The sequence below is a fragment of the Pristiophorus japonicus genome, chromosome 16 (assembly GCF_044704955.1).
Source record: "Pristiophorus japonicus isolate sPriJap1 chromosome 16, sPriJap1.hap1, whole genome shotgun sequence".
Taxonomy (NCBI): domain Eukaryota; kingdom Metazoa; phylum Chordata; class Chondrichthyes; family Pristiophoridae; genus Pristiophorus; species Pristiophorus japonicus.
The window spans coordinates 90,969,145-90,995,608 of NC_091992.1; the positions used below are offsets into that span (position 1 = coordinate 90,969,145).

General features: G+C 44.6%; 1 protein-coding gene across 2 annotated transcripts in view; it reads left to right on the plus strand.

Moving 5' to 3' along the window:
- LOC139226653 (dynein axonemal heavy chain 9-like) overlaps positions 1-26,464 on the plus strand; it is a 285,314-nt gene that overhangs the window by 30,206 nt on the left and 228,644 nt on the right. For both annotated transcript variants that reach the window (XM_070857558.1, XM_070857559.1), the window contains exons 2-4: positions 9,349-9,609; positions 12,341-12,766; positions 13,485-13,604. In XM_070857558.1, coding sequence (XP_070713659.1) covers positions 9,349-9,609; positions 12,341-12,766; positions 13,485-13,604 — 807 coding nt within the window. The remainder of the gene's footprint in view (positions 1-9,348; positions 9,610-12,340; positions 12,767-13,484; positions 13,605-26,464) is intronic.

Consider the following 26,464-nt stretch of genomic DNA (forward strand, 5'->3'; position numbering starts at 1 on the left):
TCACAGAAAAAAAGGAACTATTTAGAATTTTCAATATTCCATGGTTAGCAGATGAGAAAAGTACAATTAATTTTAATTGGATAACCCTCTTGAACCTTCTGACAATTTTTTTCTCATCGAGTGATTTATTAAGGATTTTGCTTCTCCAAGGTCGCATATTGTTCAAATTGATCTTTTAAATAATTTTAATTCTCCTAATTCTTCCAATCTCTGCCTCCCAGCAGCTTTATGCCTGCCCTGGTTTATTTCCATGTTACCTTGTTCTTCTTGGCTTCTGTTTGCTTCCTTGACTGCTTTCATCTTTCAGCTTCGTTAAAATGTCAGAGTCCATTTCAATCTGTGTCTTTTCCCTTCCCTCCGGAGATTATAACATCATCTAGAAGGGGTTTGAGTGTTTGAAAACAAAGAATATAAGCGGATACGAGGAAACGTGAAGGAGGTGGGCTGAGAATAGATGTCGCCAGTAGATGAGCTGGCACCAGTCAGCATGCAAATGCCGATTGGGCTCCTCCTGTGCAGTAATTTCAATGCTTCCATGTTTGGAGCGAAAATAATGAAAGAGAATGGAAGTGTGCATTCGCCAACAGCACTGAACATGTAGCAGTGATTAGGAAGATATGCCGTAGTTAATTAGTGGCAGCGTGTTACCATAAAGATGATGTATTCATAAAAATGTTATCTCAGAGAAAGAGTTTGGCTGTTTCCATGGTAACATCTGAGGTGCAAGGAATGGAGAGCTAGGGGTAGAAAATAATTGAAGTCTGAAAGTGAAAGATGAAAGATGTGAGAAGAAACTAAAAGAAGCAAGCAGTGGTGAGCTGGAGAACGACAATGTTATCCAAACATTCTAATATACGGCTGAAATCTTGAAAAATATTCACAACTTTGTTTACGGTTGAGCCGTTCACAGCACAAAATATTTGTGCAGGTTGTTTTTAAAGGAACACTTCACCAAAAAAGTGTTGGGTAAATGTATTAATAATAATAATACTACAGGTTGAAGCTCCCTTATCCAGAACTCCCTTATCTGGAACCACCCCTCGCCCAGAACCATTCTCGGCCACCGGGTGGCGCATGCACAGAACTCCGACATGAACAAACTGAAGTCCTTCCTCGCTGCCGACTCCCGCAGTCGCTGGCCTGACCCCGCGATCCCCCACCCATGATCTCTCTGCCACACTCCCAACCCCAAGCCAACCAACCCCGATATCCCCTGTACCATCCAATTTAACGTGACCACCCCTCGTATGGAAAAATCCCTTATCCAGAACAGGCCAGGTCCCAAAGGTTCTGGATAAGGGAGGTTCAACATGTAGTAATAATAACTTTTATTTATATAACGCCTTTAAAGTTGTAAAACGTCCCAAGGTAATTCACAACAATTTTACAACACGTTAGATATTGACCATTGAAGAAAAGAGAGAAAAAGCAGGAGAAGGAAGTGTAAAAAGAGGTTAAAGGCTCAGGTCCGAAGTGGCAGACAAAATGCGCACGCAGATAGACACAGGCTAAAAAACTAAAAAGAAAGAAAGTCAAATTGCATTGTAAATAATACAATAAGGAGTATACAATAGTAAAATCAGTATAATAAAGATTAATTATAATTAAGCAAAATTAAATAATATATACCAGAATTATAAATAAAGTTAAAATTAGAAAATCAGCAATTGAAGCAAATTAAATCAGTTATTAGAAACATAGAAATTAGGTGCAGGAGCAGGCCCTCAAGCCTGCACCGCCATTCAATAAGATCACGGCTGATCATTCCCTCAGTACCCCTTTCCTGCTTTCTCTCCATACCCCTTGATCTCTTTGGCCATAAGGGCCATATCTAACTCCCTTTTGAATATATCAAACGAACTGGCCTCAACAACTTTCTGCGGTAGAGCATTCCACAGGTTAACCACTCTCTGAGTGAAGAAGTTTCTCCTCATCTTGGCCCTAAATGACTTACCCCTGATTCTTAGACTGTGACCCCTGGTTCTGGAACTCCCCAGCAACAGGAACATTCTTCCTGCCTCTAACCTGTCCAATCCCGTCAGAATTTTATATGTTTCTAAGAGATCCCCTCTCATTCTTCTAAACTCCAGTGGATACAAGCCCAGTTGATCCAGTCTCTCCTCATATGTCAATCCTGCCATCCCCGGAATCAATCTGGTGAACCTTTGCTGTACTCCCTCAGTAGCAAGAACGTCCTTCCTCAGATTTGGAGACCAAAACTGAATACAATATTCCAGGTGTAGCCTCACCAAGGCTTTGTACAGCTGCAGTAAGACCTCCCTGCTCCTATATTCAAATCTTCTAGCAATAAGGCCAACATGCCATTTGTCTTCTTCACCGCCTGCTGTACCTGCATGCCAAACTTCAATGACTGATGTATCTTGACACCCAGGTCTCGTTGCACCTCCTCTTTTCCTAATTTGTCACCATTCAGATAATATTCTGTCTTCCTGGTTTTGCCAGCAAAGTGGATAACCTCACATTTATCCACATTATACTGCATCTGCCATGCATTTGCCCACTCACCTAACCTGTCCAAGTCACCCTGCAGCCTCTTAGCATCCTCCTCACAGCTCACACCGCCACCCAGTTTAGTGTTATCTGCAAACTTGGAGATATTACATTCAATTCCTTCATCTAAATCATTGATGTACATTGTAAATAGCTGGGGTCCCAGCAATGAACCCTGCGGCACCTCACTGGTCACTGCCTGCCATTCTGAAAAGGACCCGTTTATTCCTGTCTGCCAACCAGTTCTCTATCCACATCAATACATTACCCCCAATACCATGTGCTTTAATTTTGCACACTAATCTCTTGTGTGGGACCTTGTCAGAAGCCTTTTGAAAGTCCAAATACACCACATCCACTGGTTCTCCCTTGTCCACTCTACTAGTTACATCCTCAAAAAATTCTAGAAGATTTGTTGAGCATGATTTCCCTTTCACAAATCCATGCTGACTTGGCTGATCCTGTCACTACTTTCCAAATGCGCTGCTATTTCATCTTTAATAATTGATTTCAACATTTTCCCCACCACCGATGTCAGGCTAACCGGTCAATAATTTCCTGTTTTCTCTCTCCCTCCTTTTTTTAAGCTTTCTTTAAGATTCGTCCCCTGTCCAGTGATTCAATTAATATGGAAGAACCTCCATCCTTGTGATGTCGTAATTTTATTACTTTTTATTTCTCATTTTGTCCCCTTGACAGGTCTGTTGAGGCTCCAGGTTCAAGCTGCCTCCATTGTAAGGGAGCAGCTTTTTTTCAGTTGCCTAAAAATAACAAAAATTTAACTGAAAATGAATGAGGCCATGGAAATCATGCAAAATGTTGGCGTTGTGACAAAGTGCGTATCTCACCCTAAACAAAGAGCAGGGCTTCTTGCATTTGTTTTGTTATTTTTAGGCAGCTGAAATGCTGCAGAAAACATTCAAGTGTAATCTTCCTCACTTATTCAGGTGTTCTGGGTTAGCAACACTCGATACACAATTGTGCTGCATTTCTCTTGTCCAAATTGATTTTTCAAAACAGTAACCCTGTAAATCCTGGTGGCACTGCAGCATTACATCCTGATACTGATAAAGAAACACGTGAAAATCTTGCCTTTATATAGCGCCTTTCACAACCACTGGACCTCTCAAAGCACTTTGCAGCCAATGAAGTACTTTTGGAGTGCAGTCACTGTTGTAATATGGGAAACACGGCAGCCAATTTGTGCACAGCAAGCTCTCACAAACAGATGACCAGATAATCTATTTTTGTCACGTTGGTTGAGGGATATTGGCCAAGCCAGTGGGGATAACTCCACTGCTCTTCTTCAAAATAGTGGCAAGTGATCTTTTACATCCACCTGAAAGAACAGGCAGAGCCTCGGTTTAACGTCTCATTCGAAAGACATCGCTGACAATGCAACGCTCACTCAGCACTGCACTGGAGTGTCAGCCTAGATTTATGTGTTCAAGTCATAGAAACATAGAAAGTAGGTGCAGGAATGGGCCATTCGGCCCTTCGAGCCTACACCACCATTCAATATGATCATGCAACTTCAGTACCCCATTCCTGCTTTCTCTCCATACCCCTTGATCCCTTTAGCAGTAAGGGCCACATCTAACTCCCTTTTGAATATATCTGATGAACTGGCCTCAACAACTTTCTGTGGTAGAGAATTCCACAGGTTCACAATTCTCTGAGTGAACAAGTTTTTCCTCATCTCGGTCCTAAATAGCTTACCCCTTATCCTTAGACTGTGACCCCTGGTTCTGGACTTCTTCAAAATCGGGAACATTCTTCCTGCATCTAACCTGTTCAGTCCTGTCAGAATTTTATATATTTCTATGAGATTCCCTCTCATTCTTCTAAATTCCAGTGAATATAAGCTAGTCGATCCAGGCTTTCTTCATTTGTCAGTCCTGTCATCCCGGGAATCAGTCTGGTGAACTTTCGCTGCACTCCCTCAATAGCAAGAATGTCCTTCCTAAGATTAGGGGATCAAAACTGCACACAATACTCAAGGTGTGGTCTCACCAAGGACCCGTACAACTACAGTAAGACCTCCCTGCTCCTATACTGAAATCCTCTCGCTATGAAGGCCAGCATGCTATTTGCTTTCTTTACTGCCTACTCTACCTGCATGCCTACCTTCAATGACTGATGTATCATGACACCCAGGTCTCGTTGCACCTCCCTTTTTGATAATCTGTCACCATTCAGATAATAATCTGCCTTCCTGTTTTTGCCACCAAAGTGGATAATCTCACACTTATCCACATTATATTGCATCTGCCATGCGTTTGCCCATTCACCTAACCTGTCCAAGTCCCCCTGCAGCCTCCTAGCATCATCCTCACAGCTCGCACTGCCACCCAGCTTTGTGTCATCTGCAAACTTGGAGATATTACATTCAATTCCTTTGTCTAAATCATTATATTGTAAATAGCTGGTGTCCCAGCACTGAACCTTGCGGTACCCCACCAGTTACTGCCTGCCATTCTGAAAAGGACCCGTTTAATCCCACTCATAGCTTCCTGTCTGCCAACCAGTTCTCTATCCATGTCAATACATTCCCCCCAATACCATGTGCTTTAATTTTGCACACTGATCTCTTGTGTGGGACCTTGTCAAAAGCCTTTGAAAGTCCAAATACACCACATCCACTGGTTCTCCCTTATCCACTCTACTAGTTACATCCTCAAAAAACTCCAGAAGATTTGTCAAGCATGATTTCCCTTTCATAAATCCATGTTTACTTGGACCGATCCTGTCACTGCTTTCCAAATGAGCTGCTATTAAATCTTTACCAATTAATTACAGCATTTTCCCCACCACCGATGTCAGGCTAACCAGTCTATAATTCCGTTTTCTCTCCCTCCTTTTTAAAAAAGTGGTGTTACATTAGCTACCCTGCAATCCATAGGAACTGGTTCAGAATCTATGGAATGTTGGAAAATAACCACCAATGCATCCACCATTTCTAGGGCCACGTCCTTAAGTACTCTGGGATGCAGACTATCAGGCCCTGGGGATTTATCAGCCTTCAGTCCCTTCAATTTCACGAACATCATTTCCTGACTAATAAGGATTTCCCTCAGTTCCCCCTTCTCGCGAGACCCTTGGTCCCCTAGTATTTTCAGGAGGTTATTCGTGTCTTCCTTCGTGAAGACAGAACCAAAGTATTTGTTCAATTGGTCTGCCATTTCCTGGTTCCACATTATGAATTCCCCTGATTCTGACTGCAAGGGACCTACATTAGTCTTCACTAATCTTTTTCTCTTCACATATCTATAGAAGCTTTTGCAGTCAGGTTTTATGTTTCCTGCAGGCTTACACTCATACTCTATTTTCCCCTCCTAATTAAACCCTTAGTCCTCCTCTGCTGAATTCTAAATGTTTCCCAGTCCTCAGGTTTGCTGCTTTTTCTGGCCAATTTATATGCCTCTCCCTTGGATTTAACACTAATTTCTCTTGTTAACCACGGTTGAGCCACCTTCCCTTTTTTATTCTTACGCCACACAGGAATGTACAGTTGTTGTAGTTCATCCATGTGATATTTAAATGTCTGCCATTGCCGATCCACCGTCAACCCTTTAAGTATCATTCTCCAGTCTATCCTAGCCAATTCACGTCTCATACCGTCAAAGTTTCCTTTCTTTAAGTTCAGGATCTAGTCTCTGAATTAACTGTGTCACTCTCCATCTTAATAAAGAATTCTACCATATTATGGTCACTCTTCCCCAAGGGGCCCAGCATGACCAGATTGCTAATTAATCCTCGTTACACAAGACCCAATCTAGAATGGCCTGCTCTCTGGTTGGGTCCTTGACATATTGGTCTAGAAAACCATTCCTTTCCACTCCAGGAAATCCTCCTCCAAAATATTGCTGCCAGTTTGGTTAGCCCAATCAATATGCAGATTAAAGTCACCCATGATAACTGCTGTATCCTTATTGCACGCGTCCCTAATTTCCTGTTTGATGCCATCCCTAACCTCCCGACTACTGTTTGGTGGTCTGTACATAACTCCCACTAACATTTTCTGCCCTTTGGTGTTTCGCAGCTCTACCCATATAGATTCCACATCATCCAAGCTAATATCCTTCCTTACTATTGCGTTAATCTCCTCTTTAACCAGTAACGCTACTCCACCTCCTTTTCCTTCCTGAATAATGAATACCCCTGGATGTTGCGTTCCCAGCCTCAGTTACCCTGGAGCCATGTCTCCGTAATCCCAATTACATTCATTAACAGCTATCTGCGCAGTCAATTCACCCACCGTATTACAAATGCTCCTCGCATTGAGACTCAGAGCCTTATGGATTGTTTTTTTTTTTAAACACTCTTTATTCTTTTAGAATTATGTGGTAATGTGGCCCTTTTTTGATGTTTGCCTTGATTTCTTTCCCCTCCATTCTTGCTTTTCTCCTTCCTACCTTTTGCTTCTGCCCCCTTTTTACTTCCCTCTGCCTCCCTGCATAGATTCTCATCCCGCTGCTTTTTTTTAGTTTAAACCCTCCCCCACAGTACGAGCAAACACTCTGCCTAGGACACCAGTTCTGGTCCTGCCCAGGTGCAGACCGTCCGGTTTGTACTGGTCCCACTTCCCCCAGAACTGGTTCAAATATCCCAGGAATTTGAATCCCTCCCCCTTGCACCATTCCTCAAGCCACGTATTCATCTGAGCTATCCTGCAATTCCTACTCTGACTAGCACGTGACACTGCTAGCAATCCTGAGATTATTACCTGGAGTGGGATTTGAACCCACAACCTTATGACTCAAACAAGTGTGCTACCCACTGAGCCACAGCTGACACTGATTTTGCAAGAACATGGCATTAGTGATGAGGAGTAGAAGCCAATACCAAACAATAAGTTACCAGTTCATGCCACTAAACTAGTCAGCTTTGCTGTGTCCTTGAGCTTTGCATTTCTTCGATTTATGGGAATATTACTGTCAGTTTGTTGACATTGTCCACGTTTTAATGGACTCTCCTCATAAAGATCAATTCAAGCAGAACCTCCAAAATAACATCAGTCTAGCTACCCAATCTCTTGTTCACTTTGCAGTTAATTGATGATACCATTTAAGTATATCATCAGTACTATGTTTACTACAGTAAAACTAATTTCTAAGGCTCCGATGATATAACAGAGCCTTAAAAATAACGGGGGAGAAATTTGCATCATTTGTGCCTCCCGTTAGCGCCCTCGCGGGGGTGGGGGGTGAGGGGCTAACGGGGAGCTAACGATTTCTCGCCTGCGGCGTGGGGCTGTTACTGCTTCCCGCAAAAATCTGCGGGAGTTAGTGGAGGCGCAAACTGGCAACGTCCCACTCCAGCCCCGGGCCGTTGTGCCGCCGATGATTACGTCATTGCTACGTGCAGGGACCCATTTTTGCCGTGCAACGGAACTTCGGCAGCGCCCCGTGAGTCCACTGCAGGCGATGTCAGTGCCACCCTCGCTCGGGTGGTGAGCCAGGACGCACCCCGCTTGCAGGGCGAAAATTAAAGGGAAGGTGCGTGGCGCCATTTTCTTTTCCATGGCCGACTCCACAGTCGTGGCCTTGCCTTGGGGAATTCGCAGGGTCCGAGCCACCATGTTGCAGCCCGGCACTCCAATTCTGCCCCAGAACCCGCCCCCGAGACGATGTGGAATGCCTGACATTGCACTCCACTTCCTCTCGGGGGCGGGTAACCCCAATTTCGCTGCTGGGACGGGACTTCAGCATTGGGCACAGGAAGTCCCGCCTCAGTTACCCCCCCCCCCCCCCCTCCCCGCTCCAAATGGAACGCTACTAAATTTTGGCCCCAACGTATATAACTGAGGTGGGGCAACTATTGCATATTTAAATAGAGTCTATTTTACATAATTCAAAGTTATATTTTGCAGTAAAGAAATTAAATTATCCAACCAGTTAAATTGAACAATGTTTATAACACAGCAAAGTGGGACTATATGCAAGATATTTTAATTGTCAGATAATTTGAATGAAACTACTTTGAATTAAGAGGCATAGTCAAAGTGCTTTACTGAGTCTTTAAAACATCCTGGCATAACTGTGAAATATCTGAAGTTCATTTTATCTTTATTTAGGAAATGGCAATTTTAATGTTGTAACTCACTCCTAACTAGCTGTGGTTCTGTTTACTTCAGGTTTATTTTTAATTGTTATTGGGATTTACATGAATTTAGTTTTGAAATCGGAATAGACCTGAGCTGTCAGGATTTAGATGAGTCCTTGAAAGAAATTTGGGAATGGAAACTTCTGATTGACAGTACAAAAACCCTGGACTGGGTCCTGCTGGAAGACAGAGAGGAGGATGTTAATGGGCAGAAAACTGGAATTATCCTCAATTGGGGTGGTGTCAACAGTTAGAGACGGTGGAATATTCCATGGATGGATTGGTGAAAGACTGATAGGAATGCTGACAAATGGAATGTGAAGTAAGGACAGGTGGTACAAACTGTATATTGGATCTGGCCTTGATTTGTAAAGCACTCGATTGCAGACTGCCTGGGAGAACAAACAGCAGGATGAAAAGAGTTGGTACACTGTTTTGAGTTTGGCAGACTTGGGCTAATTTGGAGCAAGCGGAACCACTCATAAATAGCAGATCTTACGAAGATGTTCGAGATAATGACCTGGAATCATTTGAGAACTAATTGGATGAGGCAAATGAGGGGACTTCTGGGCCATTTAAGATGGATGGAGAGCCAAATTATCCTTAATCATTTTGTCGCTCAGAAAAACTAGTTTAACATTTTCAGATCATGTGAATATAACGTGGATACTAAAACGCAGGTCAAACCTTTAGAAATGTGATTATTCCCTTATATTTAACTCCCATAAACAGGTGGATGATCTGAAAGCTAAACTGGCTGCGCAGGAAGTTGAGCTAAAGCAGAAAAATGAAGATGCTGACAAACTGATTCAAGTAGTTGGAGTTGAAACCGAGAAAGTAAGCAAAGAAAAAGCCATTGCAGATGGGGAAGAACAGAAAGTGGCTCTCATTGCTGAGGAAGTTACCCGAACGCAGAGAGACTGTGAGGAGGATTTAGCAAAGGCCGAGCCTGCCCTTATTGCAGCTCAGGTGGCCCTCAACACTCTGAATAAGGTAAGAGCTTAAATGAATTCAAAAGAAAAATTTGTAATTACTTAGTGCCTTGAATGTAGAAAAACATCCCAAATCACTTCACAGAGTGGTAAGGAAGAAAATGAACACTAAACCATAGAGACAGTAGGGGCTGGATTTTTGGCTTTGTTGATTATGGGGTCGTAATGGCGGCAGGGCGGTAAAGTTTGCGCCCGGCATCAGTTTGCACCTCAGTCAGCAAAATTGGGCAACTGGGCCCTGAGTATGGGGTGGAGCGCTAAGGGAGGCGTTGTACACTTCTCTTAGGGTGCTAGGCTGACGGAGCATGCGAAAATCCCGAGTTAAACAGTCGGACCAGCAGTGCTCTTGAGAGAGGCCCGGGGAGAAAAGAAACTTGAAAAATAATCACCAAAAACAGACCCAATAAATAACTCACACCACAACAACATAAATCGCAAAAAAAGAGAGAAAGCAATCACACTCACCCGAGGTGAACATTACCTACCTCACTGCAACCAGTATAGGTCGGTCCGCCCGTTTTCACAGGCGGTCCCAGCAGGGCGTACAGGTCGGGCGGGAGTCAAAAAACAAGTGTCACAACCAGGGGCTTTGCACACCGGCTCAACTCTTCTACTGCTCCGCGCCCCCACAAAACCGGCCCAGAAACCCCCCGCGGGGCGCTGGAAGCTGGCCGCCTGCCCAGAAGAGCTTACCGCGCCATTGCCGTCCCTCTGGGGCGAAAACAGATGTGCACATCACCGGAAAATCTAGCCCTAATAGTGTTGACCAAATGACATGCATGAGCCTAGGCAATTACTCATAAGTACCTACTTGACCACGGAGACATCATTTTTGAGCGCAATCTGAATTCCTCTCTCCCTGAGACCAGTTGAAAAGCCCCCATCATTGCCCAAGCTGTTCTCCCAGTGTCCTAGCCAACAACAGTCAAACAGATGAACTGATTATTCACTAATTTGCTTTGTTTGAAGGACTTTGCTGTGTGAGCACTGATTGACCTGTTTGTGCAGGTAACAGCAGTGATAGCACTTTGGGAGATGCTAAGAGCATCATAAGACACTATATAAATAGAAGTTCCTTATTTATTTCTAACGTGTTCAGACCAGCATTTTATGCAATCCGCTGTTTGAATACAATGTTGATGGAGAGATATTATAACTACAATTTTGTGTCTCCTTGCTGTAGCATAAAGATTAGACCAGCAATGGTTACTTTGTTCTTTATTTTTCTGCACAACATACACATTGTATGATAATACCTTGCGTCACTTTCCAGCATCTACATCATTCAACATCTACTACACCAAGAAGTGGTAGTTGTAACAAATGCACATAAATTGAGGATGTATTACAGTTTCTCCCGTAGGCCCTTCCCAATTTAGCGTATTTTAATTTCTCTTGCGATAGGATATAAATTCTCTCGCACTGAGTTAAATAACGTAACTGCAAATTGTGTGTTTCAGTCACTGATGTGCTGGAAATTTGATTTATTTTGATGCACTTAGGAAGATAAAATGCAGCCTTTTGACTTGGAAGGGCAATAATTATCAAAGTCAACATCTTGCTTGGATGTTTCTTGAGCTGATGTTAAATCAATTGAATTTGATTTACAGTCCTGAGTGATTTCATTGACAGTTCATGCTATGGGAAGAAGAAGAAGCGGTTTCATCCTAAATAGCCATGGGAAAAGATCTGTGCTGTTCGTAAACAATATAGAATGTGCGCTATCTCTGTAGAGTGGGCACTCAGATATAGCCAGTGTCAGAAGATGTTGAAATCACTGACATGCAAGGACATACTGTGTTGTAAGCCTCCTTTCCCATGAAAATGATTGATGGAAGGCCCCAAGGGAACCATTTTATAGGACAATGAAAGTATAAAACATCAAAGACAAGGTAGAGCGCGAGATTGTCAACTTTTTCACTGGTAATTTTTCTTTTAAAAGATACCAATTTGTTACTCTACATCCCTCTAACTTTGGGCAGTAGAAATCTGTACATACATACACGGCCCATGTCTTGGTATATATGTTTGATCTTCAGCACAATATAATATTACAGAATTGTTCAGAACCATGATGTTTTTGATTGCAGTGAATGGGAGAGATTAAAAAAAAAATTAAACCAAATTTAATTTTCAGGGAGTCAGGTGTTAGCTGCTCTTTTTTGAATAGAATGTAGATGGTCCAAGTGAACATTAAAGTGCGAGTCAGAAATGGATTTTTATTATTCATTGTCAAGATGTTCTGGCAGAAATTTGTCTGATTAAAATAACAATAGCTTTTTACCCAAATGTCACACAATTGACATCATTGCTTCATTTGCATTTCCACAGCCTTTTTTGTTAGGCCCCAATTTTCATGTCTGGCCCGAATATTCATGTAAAATGAGCTTACTTAATTAGAAAAGGTTTCAGAAACACTAAAGTAGGTCAGTTATACAAGGTTTATCACAAGTTTGCTGATCATTTGTTTCTGATTCCCTTAATCTTGTTGGAATTAACTGCCATTGGAACTCAGCAGCTTCACAGCTAACAAGCCATTAGAGGGCTGTGTTACCACTAGGGGGGTTTCAGGGCTTTACATTTGATGACTCGTGATATATAAAATTCAGACTAAAGCTCCAGGCTTCAAAGCGACCCATTCCGATTGATAACTCAACAACCTGACTTTTGTTAGTGCTTGAGTGCAAAGAAAAATCCATTCCATCTCACTTGCAACCTTGTTTTCCCCCCAGAACAACCTGACAGAATTGAAGTCTTTTGGCACACCTCCCTCGGCAGTGAGTAATGTCACAGCTGCCGTGTTGGTGCTCACGGCGGTCGGAGGCAAGATACCCAAGGACCGCAGCTGGAAGTCGGCAAAGGTCATGATGGCAAAGGTAGATGGGTTCCTCGAGTCCCTGGTCAACTTTGACAAAGAGAACATCCACGAGAACTGCCTCAAAGCTATCCAGCCGTACATGCACGACCCTGAATTCAACCCAGAGTTTATTGCCTCCAAGTCTCTTGCTGCCGCTGGCCTTTGCTCTTGGGTTGTTAACATTGTGAGGTTTTATGAAGTCTATTGTGATGTCGAGCCCAAGCGGCAAGCTTTGAGCAAAGCCAATACCGAATTAGCTACTGCCCAGGAAAAACTGACAACTATCAAAGCCAAGATAACTGTAAGTAGAAAGACATGACGGGGTTTACATTTATCACAGTGCCCTGTATGTTTTCCCTGATGTGCACAAACTGCAGTAGTGCATTCCTAGTCAAAGGTATCTCATTAACATGGAAGATTCACCTGGTTGTTATGTAAAGCTATTGAATGCAGAGTTCAAACCATTAATAAAGGCCAGTTGAAAATCTCCATATCATACAAAGATTGTACCAGATACCTTGCACATATCTTGCAAAATGAGCACTTTTTGCACTATTGAGACAACATTGAAGGCTTTCAATTATGGTCCTCTGTAAGTGTTACGTTTTGAAATACACGACAAAAAGCCCAGTTATAATAATAGGTGGTGATCTCGTAACACAGAATCGTACAGCAGCAAAAGAGGCAATTCAGCCCACCATGTCTGTGCTGGTATGGTTAATTATTTCTGCAATTGCTGTGAAAGGGAAATGGGATGGGGTGACAACTATGACACAGGCCAAGTCATGGGGCTGAAAATGATATTTAGACAAATGCAATTATTTAACTCAAAAGTAACTTGACAAAAAGATCCACATTTTATCCATGAAAGATGCCTGGCAAACTGCAGTTTTGTTTCCCAGAAACGCAAGGAAAGATTGAGGCAAAAAAATAATAATAAGCAGCTTTTTTCCCAGCGGTGCATGCTGTTCTGTATCGATCTAATATTGATCGACATCTGTTCTCTTGTTCTTTAATAGCAACTGAATGAAAACTTAGCAAAACTAACAGCGAAATTTGAACAGGCCACAGCAGATAAACTGAAATGTCAGCAAGAAGCTGAATCGACGGCACGGACCATCGCCCTTGCCAATCGACTGGTGAGTTTCCTTCTCCCGCAAACATTTCTGTAATTGCCGGATGTAATTGGCTGAGCATTAACCATAACTGGTACTGGACAACAGGGTCAGAATGTGTTCCTATTGTGACATTAATATTACCGTCATACTTGCAGGTACCACTTCACACGTGTACCTGCTCTGAGAATGCAGCACTGAGTTATACTGTCCAGCCCGCACCACGATGTACCCAATAAAAGCAGAGCTCTGTGAATGCATAATGACACATATATACAGGGTTTTGCTAACAGGTGGTTGAACGATGGTGAAATCTTTAATAGTAGTAAAAAGATGATTGTCCTTCACCAATGAAACTCTGAAGAATGACCGGCACATGACCTGGGATCATTTTAAAGTTTAAAAGCATACTTTAAGGTCCCAATTTTAACTCCAGGTGGATTCCCCGCTCAGGCCTGAGTTAAAATTACAGTTGGGTCTCAATGATGTCATTGGGCTGCAAGAAGCATTTGTAAAAAAGGACCCTGTTGGCTCTGGGCGCCCGTCCTTGATGCCCGCTCAGGAGAGCAGGTTAAAATTGCAGATGTTGCGAGCATGGCGGCTTTTGGACAGTTAAGAGCCAGGGCGATTTTAACTGCCCACCTGCCTGGTTTCTGCTGAGCGAGTAGAGTTAAAATTCCCCGCTTTGTGTCTCTTGCAGTAATACTAAAGATGAAGTGGTGTAAGATAGCCCTCTCACAGCATTTCTGAAGTAGAACTGGCACTTACCTCCTGTGATTTATCCGTATTAGCTTTATGATTTAAAGTTTTAGACTCTGCAATATCTCAGTATAGCGACGAGTCAGATATAAACAACCTGATCAAAAGATCAATAACATTTCCTGTTGATATTTTGCAGGAGTTTCAGGATTTAAAAAAAAATTGCTCCAATCTTGGATCGTTTTTTTGCTTGGACAGTTAATTGCTATTCTTATCAATGAAGAAACTGCAGAAAGGAAATTGCTATTAGGACTAATGAGTTGAATGCCAATTTTTGGAATAGTCGGTAAAGTGAGTAGGAAAAGTCAGTTGTAGTAATAAGCAGGGATGTTATAATCACACCAACGTTTTCATGCAGATTAGAGACTAGAGGACAATGTATCTCCATGCCCTTAATCAAGGTAATCATTGGTAATGACTACAACCAGCAATTGCCTTGAAAGTAATGATCACAAGTACTTTTCTGAATCTTGGTCAAGACTTCGAGCAGTTATTCTAAATTTGGTCAATGCAACCACATCTCACTTCAATGATACATCCTTAGTTACAGCAATGGAACAAATGAAATGAGGTGAGCTGTATTTAGAAGTAGGATTAGACCACTGGCTGAATCAGTCAGTTGCGCCCTGCATAATATTTTCTTATAAGAAGAAACCTCATCTGTGTAACTATTGTAATCTGGGGAAAAATGTGTAATGAAAATATCCCAGCAAATAACTATAACTTGCATTTGACTAGCACCTTTAATCTAATAAACACTTGAAGTGTATTCATAAAACACGGACACTAATCAGTAATAGAGGAGTTAAGCGAGATGATCGAAAGTATGGTTAAAAAAATGTTTTTGAGGAGGCTTTAAAGACAATGGGCCCAAGTTTCGAGCCGCGCCTAGAACGGCGCAGGCCCGACCTGGACTCCCATTTTTCGCGCCACAAAGTGCGCCTAAAAAAACCCTCCAGATTCTCCACCTCCCTGCAGGTCCTCTGACCCTCGGCGCAGCGCAGCAGGAGCTGTAGGGGGCGGAGCCAGGTCCCTGCGCTGAAAACAGTGCCGGGACCTCTGCACATGCGCGCTACAGTGGGCGCGCATGTGCAGTAGCTCCAGGCGCCCGAAACTGTGTGGGAGGGGCCGAAGCACGCAGCCCCTAGCCCTGGCCGAATGGACTCACTGGGGCTGCGTGAATAAGGCTCCTCCCACGGCCAGCTTCTGCTTCCTCCCAACCCGACTTGACTCCCGCTTCCCGCCTCCGGACCGGACCTGACACCCGCTCCCCCCCACCCCCCCCCCCCGGTCCCGGACCGGACCCGACACCCGCTCCCCCCCCCCGCCCCCGGACCGGACCCGACACCCGCTCCCCCTCCCCCTGGATCAGACCCGACACCGCCTCCCCCGCCCCCGGACCGGACCCGACACCCGCTCCCCCCCCGCCCCTGGACTGGATCCGACCTGACCTCCCTCCCCCCAACCTGACCTCCCTCTCCCCGACCTGACCTCCCTCTCCCTCCCCCCGACCCGAACCGAACCGACCTCCCTCCCACCACCCCCCCGATCTGACCCAACGCCACCTACCTGTAAATCTGGTGCTGGGGACGGGCCCTGCCCGAAGTCTCGGGCCCGGCCCATTCAGCCTCCCTCCCCCTTCTCCTTCCCCCCCAATCTCCTTCCCCCCCCCGCAATCGCCTTCCCCCCCCAATCTCCTTCCCCCCCAATCTCCTTCCCCCCCAATCTCCTTCCCCCCCCAAAACTCCTTCCCCCCCAAATCTCCTTACCCCCCCAAATCTCCTTACCCCCCCAATCTCCTTACCCCTCCCAATCTCCTTCCCCCCAATCTCCTTCTTCCCCCATCTCCTTTCCCCCATCTCCTTTCCCCCCATCTCCTCTTTATCCCCTTCTCCCCCTCCCCCCTTCTCCCCCCTCCCCCCTTCTCCCCCATCCCCCTTCTCGCCCATCCCTCCCCCTTCTCCCCATCCCTCCCCCTTCTCCCCCCTCCCCCATCTCCCCCATCCCTCCCCATTCTCCCCCATCCCCCCCTTCTCCCCCTTCCCTCCCTCTGCTCCCCCCCTCTCTCCCTCTACCCCACTCCTCCACCTCCCCTCGCTGTCAGAAACACAGACACTGACAGACAGAGAATGAGAGACACACAGACAGAGAGATAGAGACATACTGGGGGGGGGGGGGCATCCCAGCACACTGTTGGAGGGCTCCCGGTGCTGCAGTCGGTAAGTAGAAAATGTTTTATTTATTGATTTTAAAAAAAAATTATTTCTTATTAATTTTTTTTGATTGATTTATTGGTTGATTTATTGATGTATTTATCATTTATTATTGATGATGGCTCTTTATTTGTAAAACTGAAGTGTTTAATGTTTGTAAACTTCCCTTTAAACACCCCCCCCCACCATTCCCTATGCCTGATTTGTAACCTATGCCTCATTTTCTAAAGTGTAGACAAGGTTTTTTCGAGCGTACAAAAATCTTCACTTACTCCATTCTAAGTTAGTTTGGAGTAAGTTTTCACTCACGAAACTTTGAAAACAGGCGTAAGTGGCCAGACACGCCCCCTTTTGAAAAAAAAATTCTGTTCCAAAGTGAAACTGTTCTAGCTGACTAGAACTGGAGCAAACTAAATGACGAGAATTCCGATTTCTAAGATACTCCGTTCTACACCAGTTGCTCCTAAAAATCAGGAGCAAATCATGTGGAAACTTGGGGCCAATGAGAGAGAGGGTTAGGAAGAGAGAACCAGTTGGGCTGAGTCATAGGAAGGAAAGGAGAGGATGGGGGTGGGGTAGACTAAACTCAGAAGACCAAGTGTCACAGGCTAAGATGTACGGCTGGAGAGGTAGGGTGGAGCAAACTCATGGAGAGATCTGTAAACAAGGAAAAGGATTTTGAATTGCAGGATAGCAAACCAGGAGCTGGAGAACTTGGTGAGGTATGTGTCAGTGAGGTTGAGTCGTGAGCTGCTGAAGGAATGGTTGAGAGTTCAGCAACGGTGGGGATGATTTAAGGACAAAGATGGGCAGAGCTGGAAGTAAGAGGTCTTTGCAATGAGGTTTCAAGCTCAGTTCAGGGACAAATGGGAGACTGTATACAATTGGTTAAGCCTGAACAAGTAGCTGGGGAGGCGGGGTGGAGTTGGGGAGAAAGGGTAGAGTTTTGGCATGAGCTGAGAAAGTCGACATTGGTTGGTCAATATTCAAAGAGATAAATTTCTGGCTCATCCATGGTTTAATGCCATATAAGCAATGACACAAAGCTGAGCTGATGGTGAAATCGAGCTTGGTGGTGGGAGAGGTGGGAGCAGATTGTTATCAGCACATGTGAAACTGAATCCATGCCTTTGGGTAATCTTTCTGAGGGACAGATGCAATATAAGTAAAAGAAAGGGCCAAAGATGGAACTTTGAGATATCCTGGAAGTAGAAGCAACCCCTGGAGAAGTGTTGGCTACATTGGATAGGTGGGTGAGCAACCTAGCAAAGGATAACCGTATATAACGTCCTGCATCTCAATCCCAGATTATCTGTTTTAACTGAATTTCCTGACTCAGTTATGGCCTTGAATTAATTAGGACAAACTTTGATTGGATAAGACTAACAAATAGAAGCTGAGGCAAATCAAGCTAAAGATACACCTTCACCATCAGAACCCCTTTAAAATAAAATGATAAAGAATTATGCTGAACATGCTCCTTTTATGTTGATCAGTTATGTGCACACTTCTGCTTCAACAGCAAATACAGATCGGAATACTGACTCATTGAGCACTAGAGTGCCAAGTATCTAAATTGATTTACATAGTCGATTTGGAATCAGCACTGATTTTAAGACACTCCAACACCTCACAACGCTACTCACAATAGTCAGCTGGATGGCTATTGCCAGAGGTTTTGATTTCTCCATCATCAAGACCTCCGTAACAGTGCTTGTTACATCTCGGGAGTTGGTTTGTGCCCAGCCTGTGCCAAATTGATCCTGACTTCATGCAGGTCCCATTGCAGCACTGTGTCTTCTATTTTCTAATCACAGTCTTCTCACACCTACACGGTACTTTATCACGCTTAAGGAAGAGTCTAAGCGAGGTGTCCAGAAATGTCCCTAGGTCACACGCTATAATGTATTGGCTTCATGGGTTCTTTGCTTAAGAATTAATAGCAACATATCGCTATTAAGAATTAGTTGGTTTATTAGCAACAGGTTTAACAATCACACGACACATTACCAGTTCATCCACCAGACTCATAACCACCTGCCTCATCGTGGATCCCCTGAACCCAACTGGCTGGGGTTTTATTGAGTCTTATGCATATCATGTGACTGGCTAAGCCACTCCCAAGTCAACAGCTCTACAACTATATTTGTAGAAAACAAAAAATCAATTAAATCAAATGATAAAGGGGCTGGGGAACATTCCAAACATTTTTAAACAAGTGCCCCATTTTTTTTTAGGGCACTAAAAAACACAAATTTTACAAGTGCCCCCTGGCTAAAAGGTGGGGGGGGTGGGGTGGGGCGGGGCACTAAAACCCAGCAATAAAACTAATTAAACGTTAAACATATAAAATCAAATTAAAACTTAGTTGCCGGGTGTGATGATGCACTCCAGTCCCTCCGGTGCCCACCTCTCGCGGAAGGCCGCGAGCGCACCGGTGGACACCGCATGCTCCATCTCCAAGGACATCCTGGCTCGGATGTAAGAGCGGAAGAGAGGCAAGCAATCGGGCTGAACGACCCTCCCGACCGCCTGCTGCCTGGACCGGCTGATGGCCCTCTTGGCCGTGTCCAGGAGCAGTCCTACGAGGAGGCCCTCGGACCTACCCGCCCCCCTTCGCACAGGGTGCTCAAAGATCAGGAGTGTGGGACTGAAGTGCAACCAGAATTTGAGGAGCAGCCCCTTCAAATAATGGAATAGGGTCTGCGACCTCGCACATTCCATAAAAACATGGAACACGGACTCTTCCAGACCGCAGAAATTGCAGGTGGCCTGTGAACCCGTGAACTGGCTTAAAAACTTGTTGCACGAGACTGCTCTGTGCACCACCCTCCAGGCCAAGTCCCCAATAAATAGTGGGAGGATCAACAGCTCTACAAATCCTTGAGCATACTCATAGGTGCGTACATTACACGCGTTGAACTGCATCTCCTGACAATTTCAGCCTGGTCTTCCTTTAAATCCATACCTTTTGTAACTTTCCTTTTCATATGTCGCTCCCTGTCCTTTTCAGTGAAAACCGTTTCTGGGTTTTATCGCCATGGTACAATTGCGAGAGATTCATCATTTGGCTGATGATCATCCATGGCTAGATTTTGATATCTGAGGTCACATAGCATCTCTGCCCAGCAAGCCACAATTCTGGAAACAATGTCTTTTTTCCCCTCAGGCACACACTTATAATCTTTCTTTCCAAGAACTTCTGTATCTCCAGGCTCTCCATTGTTACCCCCAGTGATTGTTATCGAGTGACCTCCTTGAGCATCCATTTTGAAGATATTTGGCACTCATGGACCATATATAGCAATTTAAAATAATTGACAGGCGTAGCCATATGTAGCACTGTCAGATAATTGACAGTGAGCCTGAACGCTTGCTATTTCTCTTCAAATTGGACAACTTCGCGTACATGGTTGCTTTTGATGCCTTCTGGATTCATCGCCTTGTGGATTCACTTTCATAGAGGGCACTTCTGCATCCTCTCTTGCCACTTTCAATGATTTGCAGTGCCACATTGTCAAGTGGGGCTCAATACACCTTCCTCACTCCACCAGCACTCAAAGTTTTACACCCCACAGCTGCACCAACGTACTGGGAGTTATTACTGCTGCTTGTGCTTGTGTGACTATTAATAGTGTTATTGGCGATTCAGCACAGCTATTGCAAGGTTTTCATGATTGACACTCGGTTGTGCATTAAGAATAACACATGCTAGACCCACAAATATATGATGAGTGCAGGTGCGAATAGTACTCATAATTAAGTCTTTAGTTTGACGATGGATTCTGGTGGTGAGGGTTCTGTAAAATGCTCTACTGGAACAGGAGAGAGTTGGGTCCACTTTCATTTTGAGCATATATGGGGTGGATGGCAGGCAGAGTGATCACACCCACCCACCCACCTGATGTCACTGGCAGGCGGCCCAATTGGTTTGAATACAACCGGTGCTAAACAGACACTGACAGGCAGCTCAGTTTTTGGGGGTCGGGGGGAGCCAGGAATTCCAGCAATCCTCGGGCCTCTGTCTGCATACCCAAACCTGCAGGGAGACCTTAAGGAGCGGAGGGTGATAGTTGCGCGGAAGGATGAGCAGCAGCTGGGATGAATTTTTGTGGGGCCAGCTCCACCCGGTCCCACAGAAATCGGCAAAAACAAACTTGCCGTCAGATTTTCCGAGTCTGCAGCGATGCCTTTAAGAACCAGCTGGTTGACCGCTTTCTGCTGAGTTCTACTGGGTAGGGCCTTCGCCACGCACAGTGGCCTAGATATTCGTTTAGGTGCCGGGAATGCCCCTTTCCTCCCAAGACGGAGGCCTGAGGATTGCAAGAAATTTGCCCTCGGGTCTCATCGATGTGAACTGCTGCTGTCTGTCTCACTTCCACTGGAAGCTCGCCCAACCGAAGAATTTCGGGCCACAGGTAAGTCTTTGCATGACGAGTGGGGTGGGGGGGAGGAAGGAGGAGAGTGAGAGAGCAAATGGCATGTTGGCCTTCATAGCGAGGGGATTTGAGTACAGGGACAGGGAGGTGTTACTACATTTGTACAGGGCCTTGGTGAGGCCACACCTGGAGTATTGTGTACAGTTTTGGTCTCCTAACTTGAGGAAGGACATTCTTGCTATTGAGCGAATGCAGCGAAGGTTCACCAGACTGATTCCCGGGATGGCGGGACTGACATATCAAGAAAGACTGGATCAACTGGGCTTGTATTCACTGGAGTTCAGAAGAATGAGAGGGGATCTCATAGAAACGTTTAAAATTCTGACGGGTTTAGACAGGTTAGATGCAGGAAGAATGTTCCCAATGTTGGGGAAGTCCAGAACCAGGGGTCACAGTCTAAGGATAAGGGGTAAGCCATTTAGGACCGAGATGAGGAGAAACTTTTTCACCCAGAGAGTGGTGAACCTGTGGAATTCTCTACCACAGAAAGTTGTTGAGGCCAATTCACTAAATATATTCAAAAAGGAGTTAGATGTAGTCCTTACCACTAGGGGGATCAAGGGGTATGGCGAGAAAGCAGGAATGGGGTACTGAAGTTGCATGTTCAGCCATGAACTCATTGAATGACGGTGCAGGCTCGAAGGGCCGAATGGCCTACTCCTGCACCTATTTTCTATGTTTCTATGTTTCTATGTCGATTGCAGCTGGTAGCAGTTGTCAGGAGTGCGATGAAGGAACACGCCTACTCCTCTCGATGCCTTGTGAATTTAATTTTGTACCTTTTTGATGGCTTGCTAGGCCGCATCCATGCTTGGAGAATGTGACAATTTCCCTGAACGGTCCGAAAACTGGTGTCAGGCCCCTCATTAACATATTCAAAGGTGTTAACACCTATTTAGGTGTCCACTCCGGACCCCTGAAAAACAGTCCAACATATTTCGGGCTGAACGTTTTTGAGGTGACTTGGGGCACAGGACAGTGGTTCTTAAAATTGGGCCCATTGTACATAAAATGTCTACCTCATTTTGTCCCCACTGGAAGTCCCAAATTACATCGATCTCAAATACATCATAGGGGCCCTGATTTAAATACATGTATTGGTGGGAGGGGGGAGGGCGGGGGGCTGTCTTCGGGTGGATACCTGAAAAAAGGGATGGTACTGAGATGAAAATTGCCTCTATGTTTACTGGATTGTCAACACATAATAGTGTGTTATCCCCTTGGCTCACCATTCCTCGGCACCGACTTTAAAATTCTCATCATAGTCTTCAAATTCCTCCACTGCCACGCCCTCTCTAGAACCTCCTCCAGCTCCATATCCCTGCTCGCACCCTCTGCTCCTCCAACTCTGGTCTATTGTGTGTTCCACTCTTCCCCTGCTCTATCGCTTGTGACTCTCTAATCTCAGTCCATCTTTTCCCTTCTTCAAAGGCCTTCTCAACAGCAACTCAGCCATCTCCCTAAATACGCTCCTGCTCCCAATCAGAACTGACCCCCCCCCAATTATGATGTACCTCGGGATGCTTTGCTACATTAACGGTAGTATAGAATTGCTTCATTGATTTGAGACGTTTGGTGTTTACTTTGGGGCCAGTGAGATATGTCATAGTCTGACCCAATCGCATATCTTAGAAAAATGGAAGGATAATTCAGTGAAGAGTCACATGGTGATTGATGCCACATTAAAACAAATCACTTGGCCATTGCCAAGAAGAGGTGAATTCAGGTGATCGGCACTGAATCACTGCAGCATATTATGTTGAAATGTACTGACAGAGTAGAAAGTGCACATGATCAAAAAGAAAGGAGATAGCTCATTGTGTCTTTTTAATTCTGCCAGTCAATCTGTTCTGTCAGCCTCTTTAACTCGAATCGCTGTGTATTGTGCTCCATGCTCAGATGGTGACCACAAATTTACATTCTTCTGGGTGATGGATGAACAATCTGGTTCCAGTGGGAGCGTTTATACCCCAAATGAATAATGGAGATCACAGACTCTTTTTTTTACTCACAGTTATGAGTCTGCAGCAAAAAGCTGTGGTTTCTCATTTCCAAAAGGTCGTAATTAAAGATGTTATGATTGAAACCCTTCCTCAGTACAGCTGCAAGCACTCTGAGGAGATTGGTGTTGAACAAGAGATGTCTTGCAAATGCTTCTGAATTACATTGACCTAATCAAGACCTGACTGGAATTCTCAAGGGCTCTTTTGATACCGGTAAAATTCATTTAGATAAACACTTAACTAATAAGCAATGAATATTATTACCCTTTTATAGCTATTGGTTAGCACAGAATAACATTGCTCTGATAATTTCTTTAACGTTCAACAGCTTTGCAATCTTGGGCAACAACTTAGCAAAGCACCATTTTTGATTATGGATGCAGTAGTGTCTAACGGACTGAATAACAGCAACTCTGGATAAGAGACTCAATCGTGCCATTCAGGTTAAGTTCAGTTAACATCATAAATGTCTATTGATGCAACCATTCATTTACTAATACATTGTGAATGAACTGGATTTTATATTTTAATCACATTACTTATTACATTATCTTGCATTTTTTTTTAATGTATTGTTTAAAATTCATTCTTTTTTGACCCCTTAATATAAATCAGGCGTCAATATGGTCCCGTCTTTTGGATGAGACGTTAAACCGAGGCCCCATCTGCTCTCTCAGGTGGACGTAAAAGATCCCATGGCACTATTTCGAAGACGAACAGGGGAGTTATCCCTGGTGTCCTGGCCAATATTTATCCCTCAATCAACATAACAAAAACAGATTATCTGGTCATTATCACATTGCTGTTTGTGGGAACCTGCTGTGCGCAAATTAGCTGCTGAGTTTCCGTCATTACAACAGTGACTACACTCCAAAAGTACTTCATTGGTCGTAAGATGCTTTGGGACGTCCGGTGGTTGTGAAAGACACTATATAAATGCAAGTCATTCTTTGGTTCTTTCTTCCTGGACTCGTTTGCATCACTTCAAGAGGTCGAAGATTTTTTGCCGAATGGTTTGGCTTTGTATCTGTTTTTTTGCCTCTGCCAGGAGATTACTTGGGTAGCGAGTGTCTGATTCATGATGCATACAGCATCACAACTATATGGGATAGACTCGATGGACCAGTCGTTCTTTACTGGTCCATCATTTTCATATGCTCATATGAGGTTTTTGAAAGAGAGGGCCAGCTTTGTTACCATGCTGTGTTTCGGGATCACGCAGAAAGTTTATGATGGTAAAGGGTGCTTACAGAGAAGATTTGTTTTATAGTTTCTTTGTTAACAGAAACAGTAATGTGCTGTTAGAAAGGAGCTTGGTTATTAGTCCACACTTAATTTATATTAGTCAACCTTGCAATAAGTAGGAGGATATGGTCGCTTTGTTATCTGTCTCTGTCATGTTCAGATTGCTCTCTCTCTCTCTCTCTCTCTCTCTCTCTCTCTCTCTCTCTCTCTCTCTCTCTCTCTCTCTCTCTCTCTCTCTCTCTATCTCCTCCTCTTGTACATCTCTACATTTCTCTACTGCTTCGCTCTCTTCTTTTGCTTCTTTTCTTCCCTATCGAGTGGGTGAGGTGATGGGGACAGATGCTGCTGGGGGCTGCAGCTTGCATTTTCCAGTAGCCTATATGTGGAAAATGAAACTTGTAGGCCTCAACAATTCTCTACATATCTGGTCACAATTCACGCCTATCCCTTGCTCCCATCACCTCCCATACTGCCTCCTCTTCCCACCAACCCTTCTCCACAGTTTCCTCCCTACCCTTCCTATCAAGCCCCCAAACCCTTCCCCTTCATTCCCTCCATCCCTCCCAATCTCACCCCTCTGTATCCTCTACCCTCAACCCTCACCAGTGATTCCTTATCCCCAACACCTGCAGCCCTGCCCCATCCCATCTTCACCATTCCCTCACTTTCTCCCACCCTGTTTTATTTATCACTCCCAGCCTTCACTTCCCCTTGACTCACTCCTTTACTCCCTCAGCTCCTGCCCCCTGTTTCACCCGTCACATCTCTCAACTCATATTGCCTCCTCTCCACCAACGTCTCTTATCCCTCTCAGCCCCATTCATGTCCATCAGTGGCTTAATCAAAACGGGCTCTCCTCACCAATATCATTCTAAATCCCCTTCTTCCTACCATCCTCATCCCCAATCCCCTATACTGCCTCCCCACCCCAACCTTAGTGAAGGTGCCATTTTTACTTTCTAAATGGCTTTGAGCACTATAAATAGCTTACTGGTGGTATGCTGATGAAGAAGAAGGAGCTCCATTGGGGACCGGGCGGAGGGCACTAGGCCCGATGGGCAAATGGTCTAGCTGTGGGGAACAGGGTGGCTGAACATCTGAATTGGAGCCAAGCAAGAAGGCAGGGGCGGGAAGGAGGCTGGGAAACCTAAGCCAGCCACAGTCCGAGGCCCTGTGACAGGAAAGACATGATGAGACACGGAGGCAACTGAAAGAAAGCAACGGCACAGTAAATAAAATAAAAATACACGTAAAAAGGCTTAATCAAGTGTGCAAATAAAATGTATAAATTTAAATAAATTTAAAATAAAATGTACCTGCTGGGAAATTTAAAAGAGAAAAACGCTTACCCATTGAGCCATCAAGAAAAACAGATCTGGGAGACTGAACTTGGAAGCGCAAGAGCCCCCCCTGCTTTCGGAGGCCTGAAAGGCAAATTGAACACCATAAAGAGCAATGCATTAATCCACTCATTGTAAAGCAGTTTATCAAGTCCTGCTGAAGTGATGAAGCATTATATAAATGCAAATCTTTCTTTCACATTTTGATTCCTTCACAGAATCTTATACAAACTGTACATTTTTCAAGCACTTCCAGCTAGGGAATGGAAGACCAGCAGGAAGAGTAGTACAAAGAAGGTAGTGCAGGGGTCCCATCTGGTCATCCCCCTGCAAAGCAGATACACTGTTTTGAGTGCTGTTGAGGGAGATGACTCATTAGGGGAGAGCAACAGCAGCCAAGTTCATGGCACCGTGGCTGGCTCTGTTGTACAGGAGGGCATAAAAAAGAGTGGGAGAGCGATAGTGATAGGGGATTCAATCATAAGGGGAATAGACAGGCGTTTCTGCGGCCGCAATCGAGAGTCCAGGATGGTATATTGCCTCCCTGGTGCAAGGGTCAAGGATGTCTCCGAGCGAGTGCAGGAAATTCTGAAAAGGGAGGGAGAACAGCCAGTTGTCGTGGTGCACATTGGTACCAACGACATAGGTTAAAAAAAGGGATAAGGTCCTACGAGATGAATTTAAGGAGCTAGGAGTTAAATTAAAAAGTAGGACCTCAAAAGTAGTAATCTCGGGATTGCTACCAGTGCCACGTGCTAGTCAGAGTAGGAATCGCAGGATAGCACAGATGAATTCGTGGCTTGAGCAGTGGTGCAGCAGGGAGGGATTCAAATTCGTGGGGCATTGGAACAGGTTCTGGGGGAGGTGGGACCAGTACAAACCGGA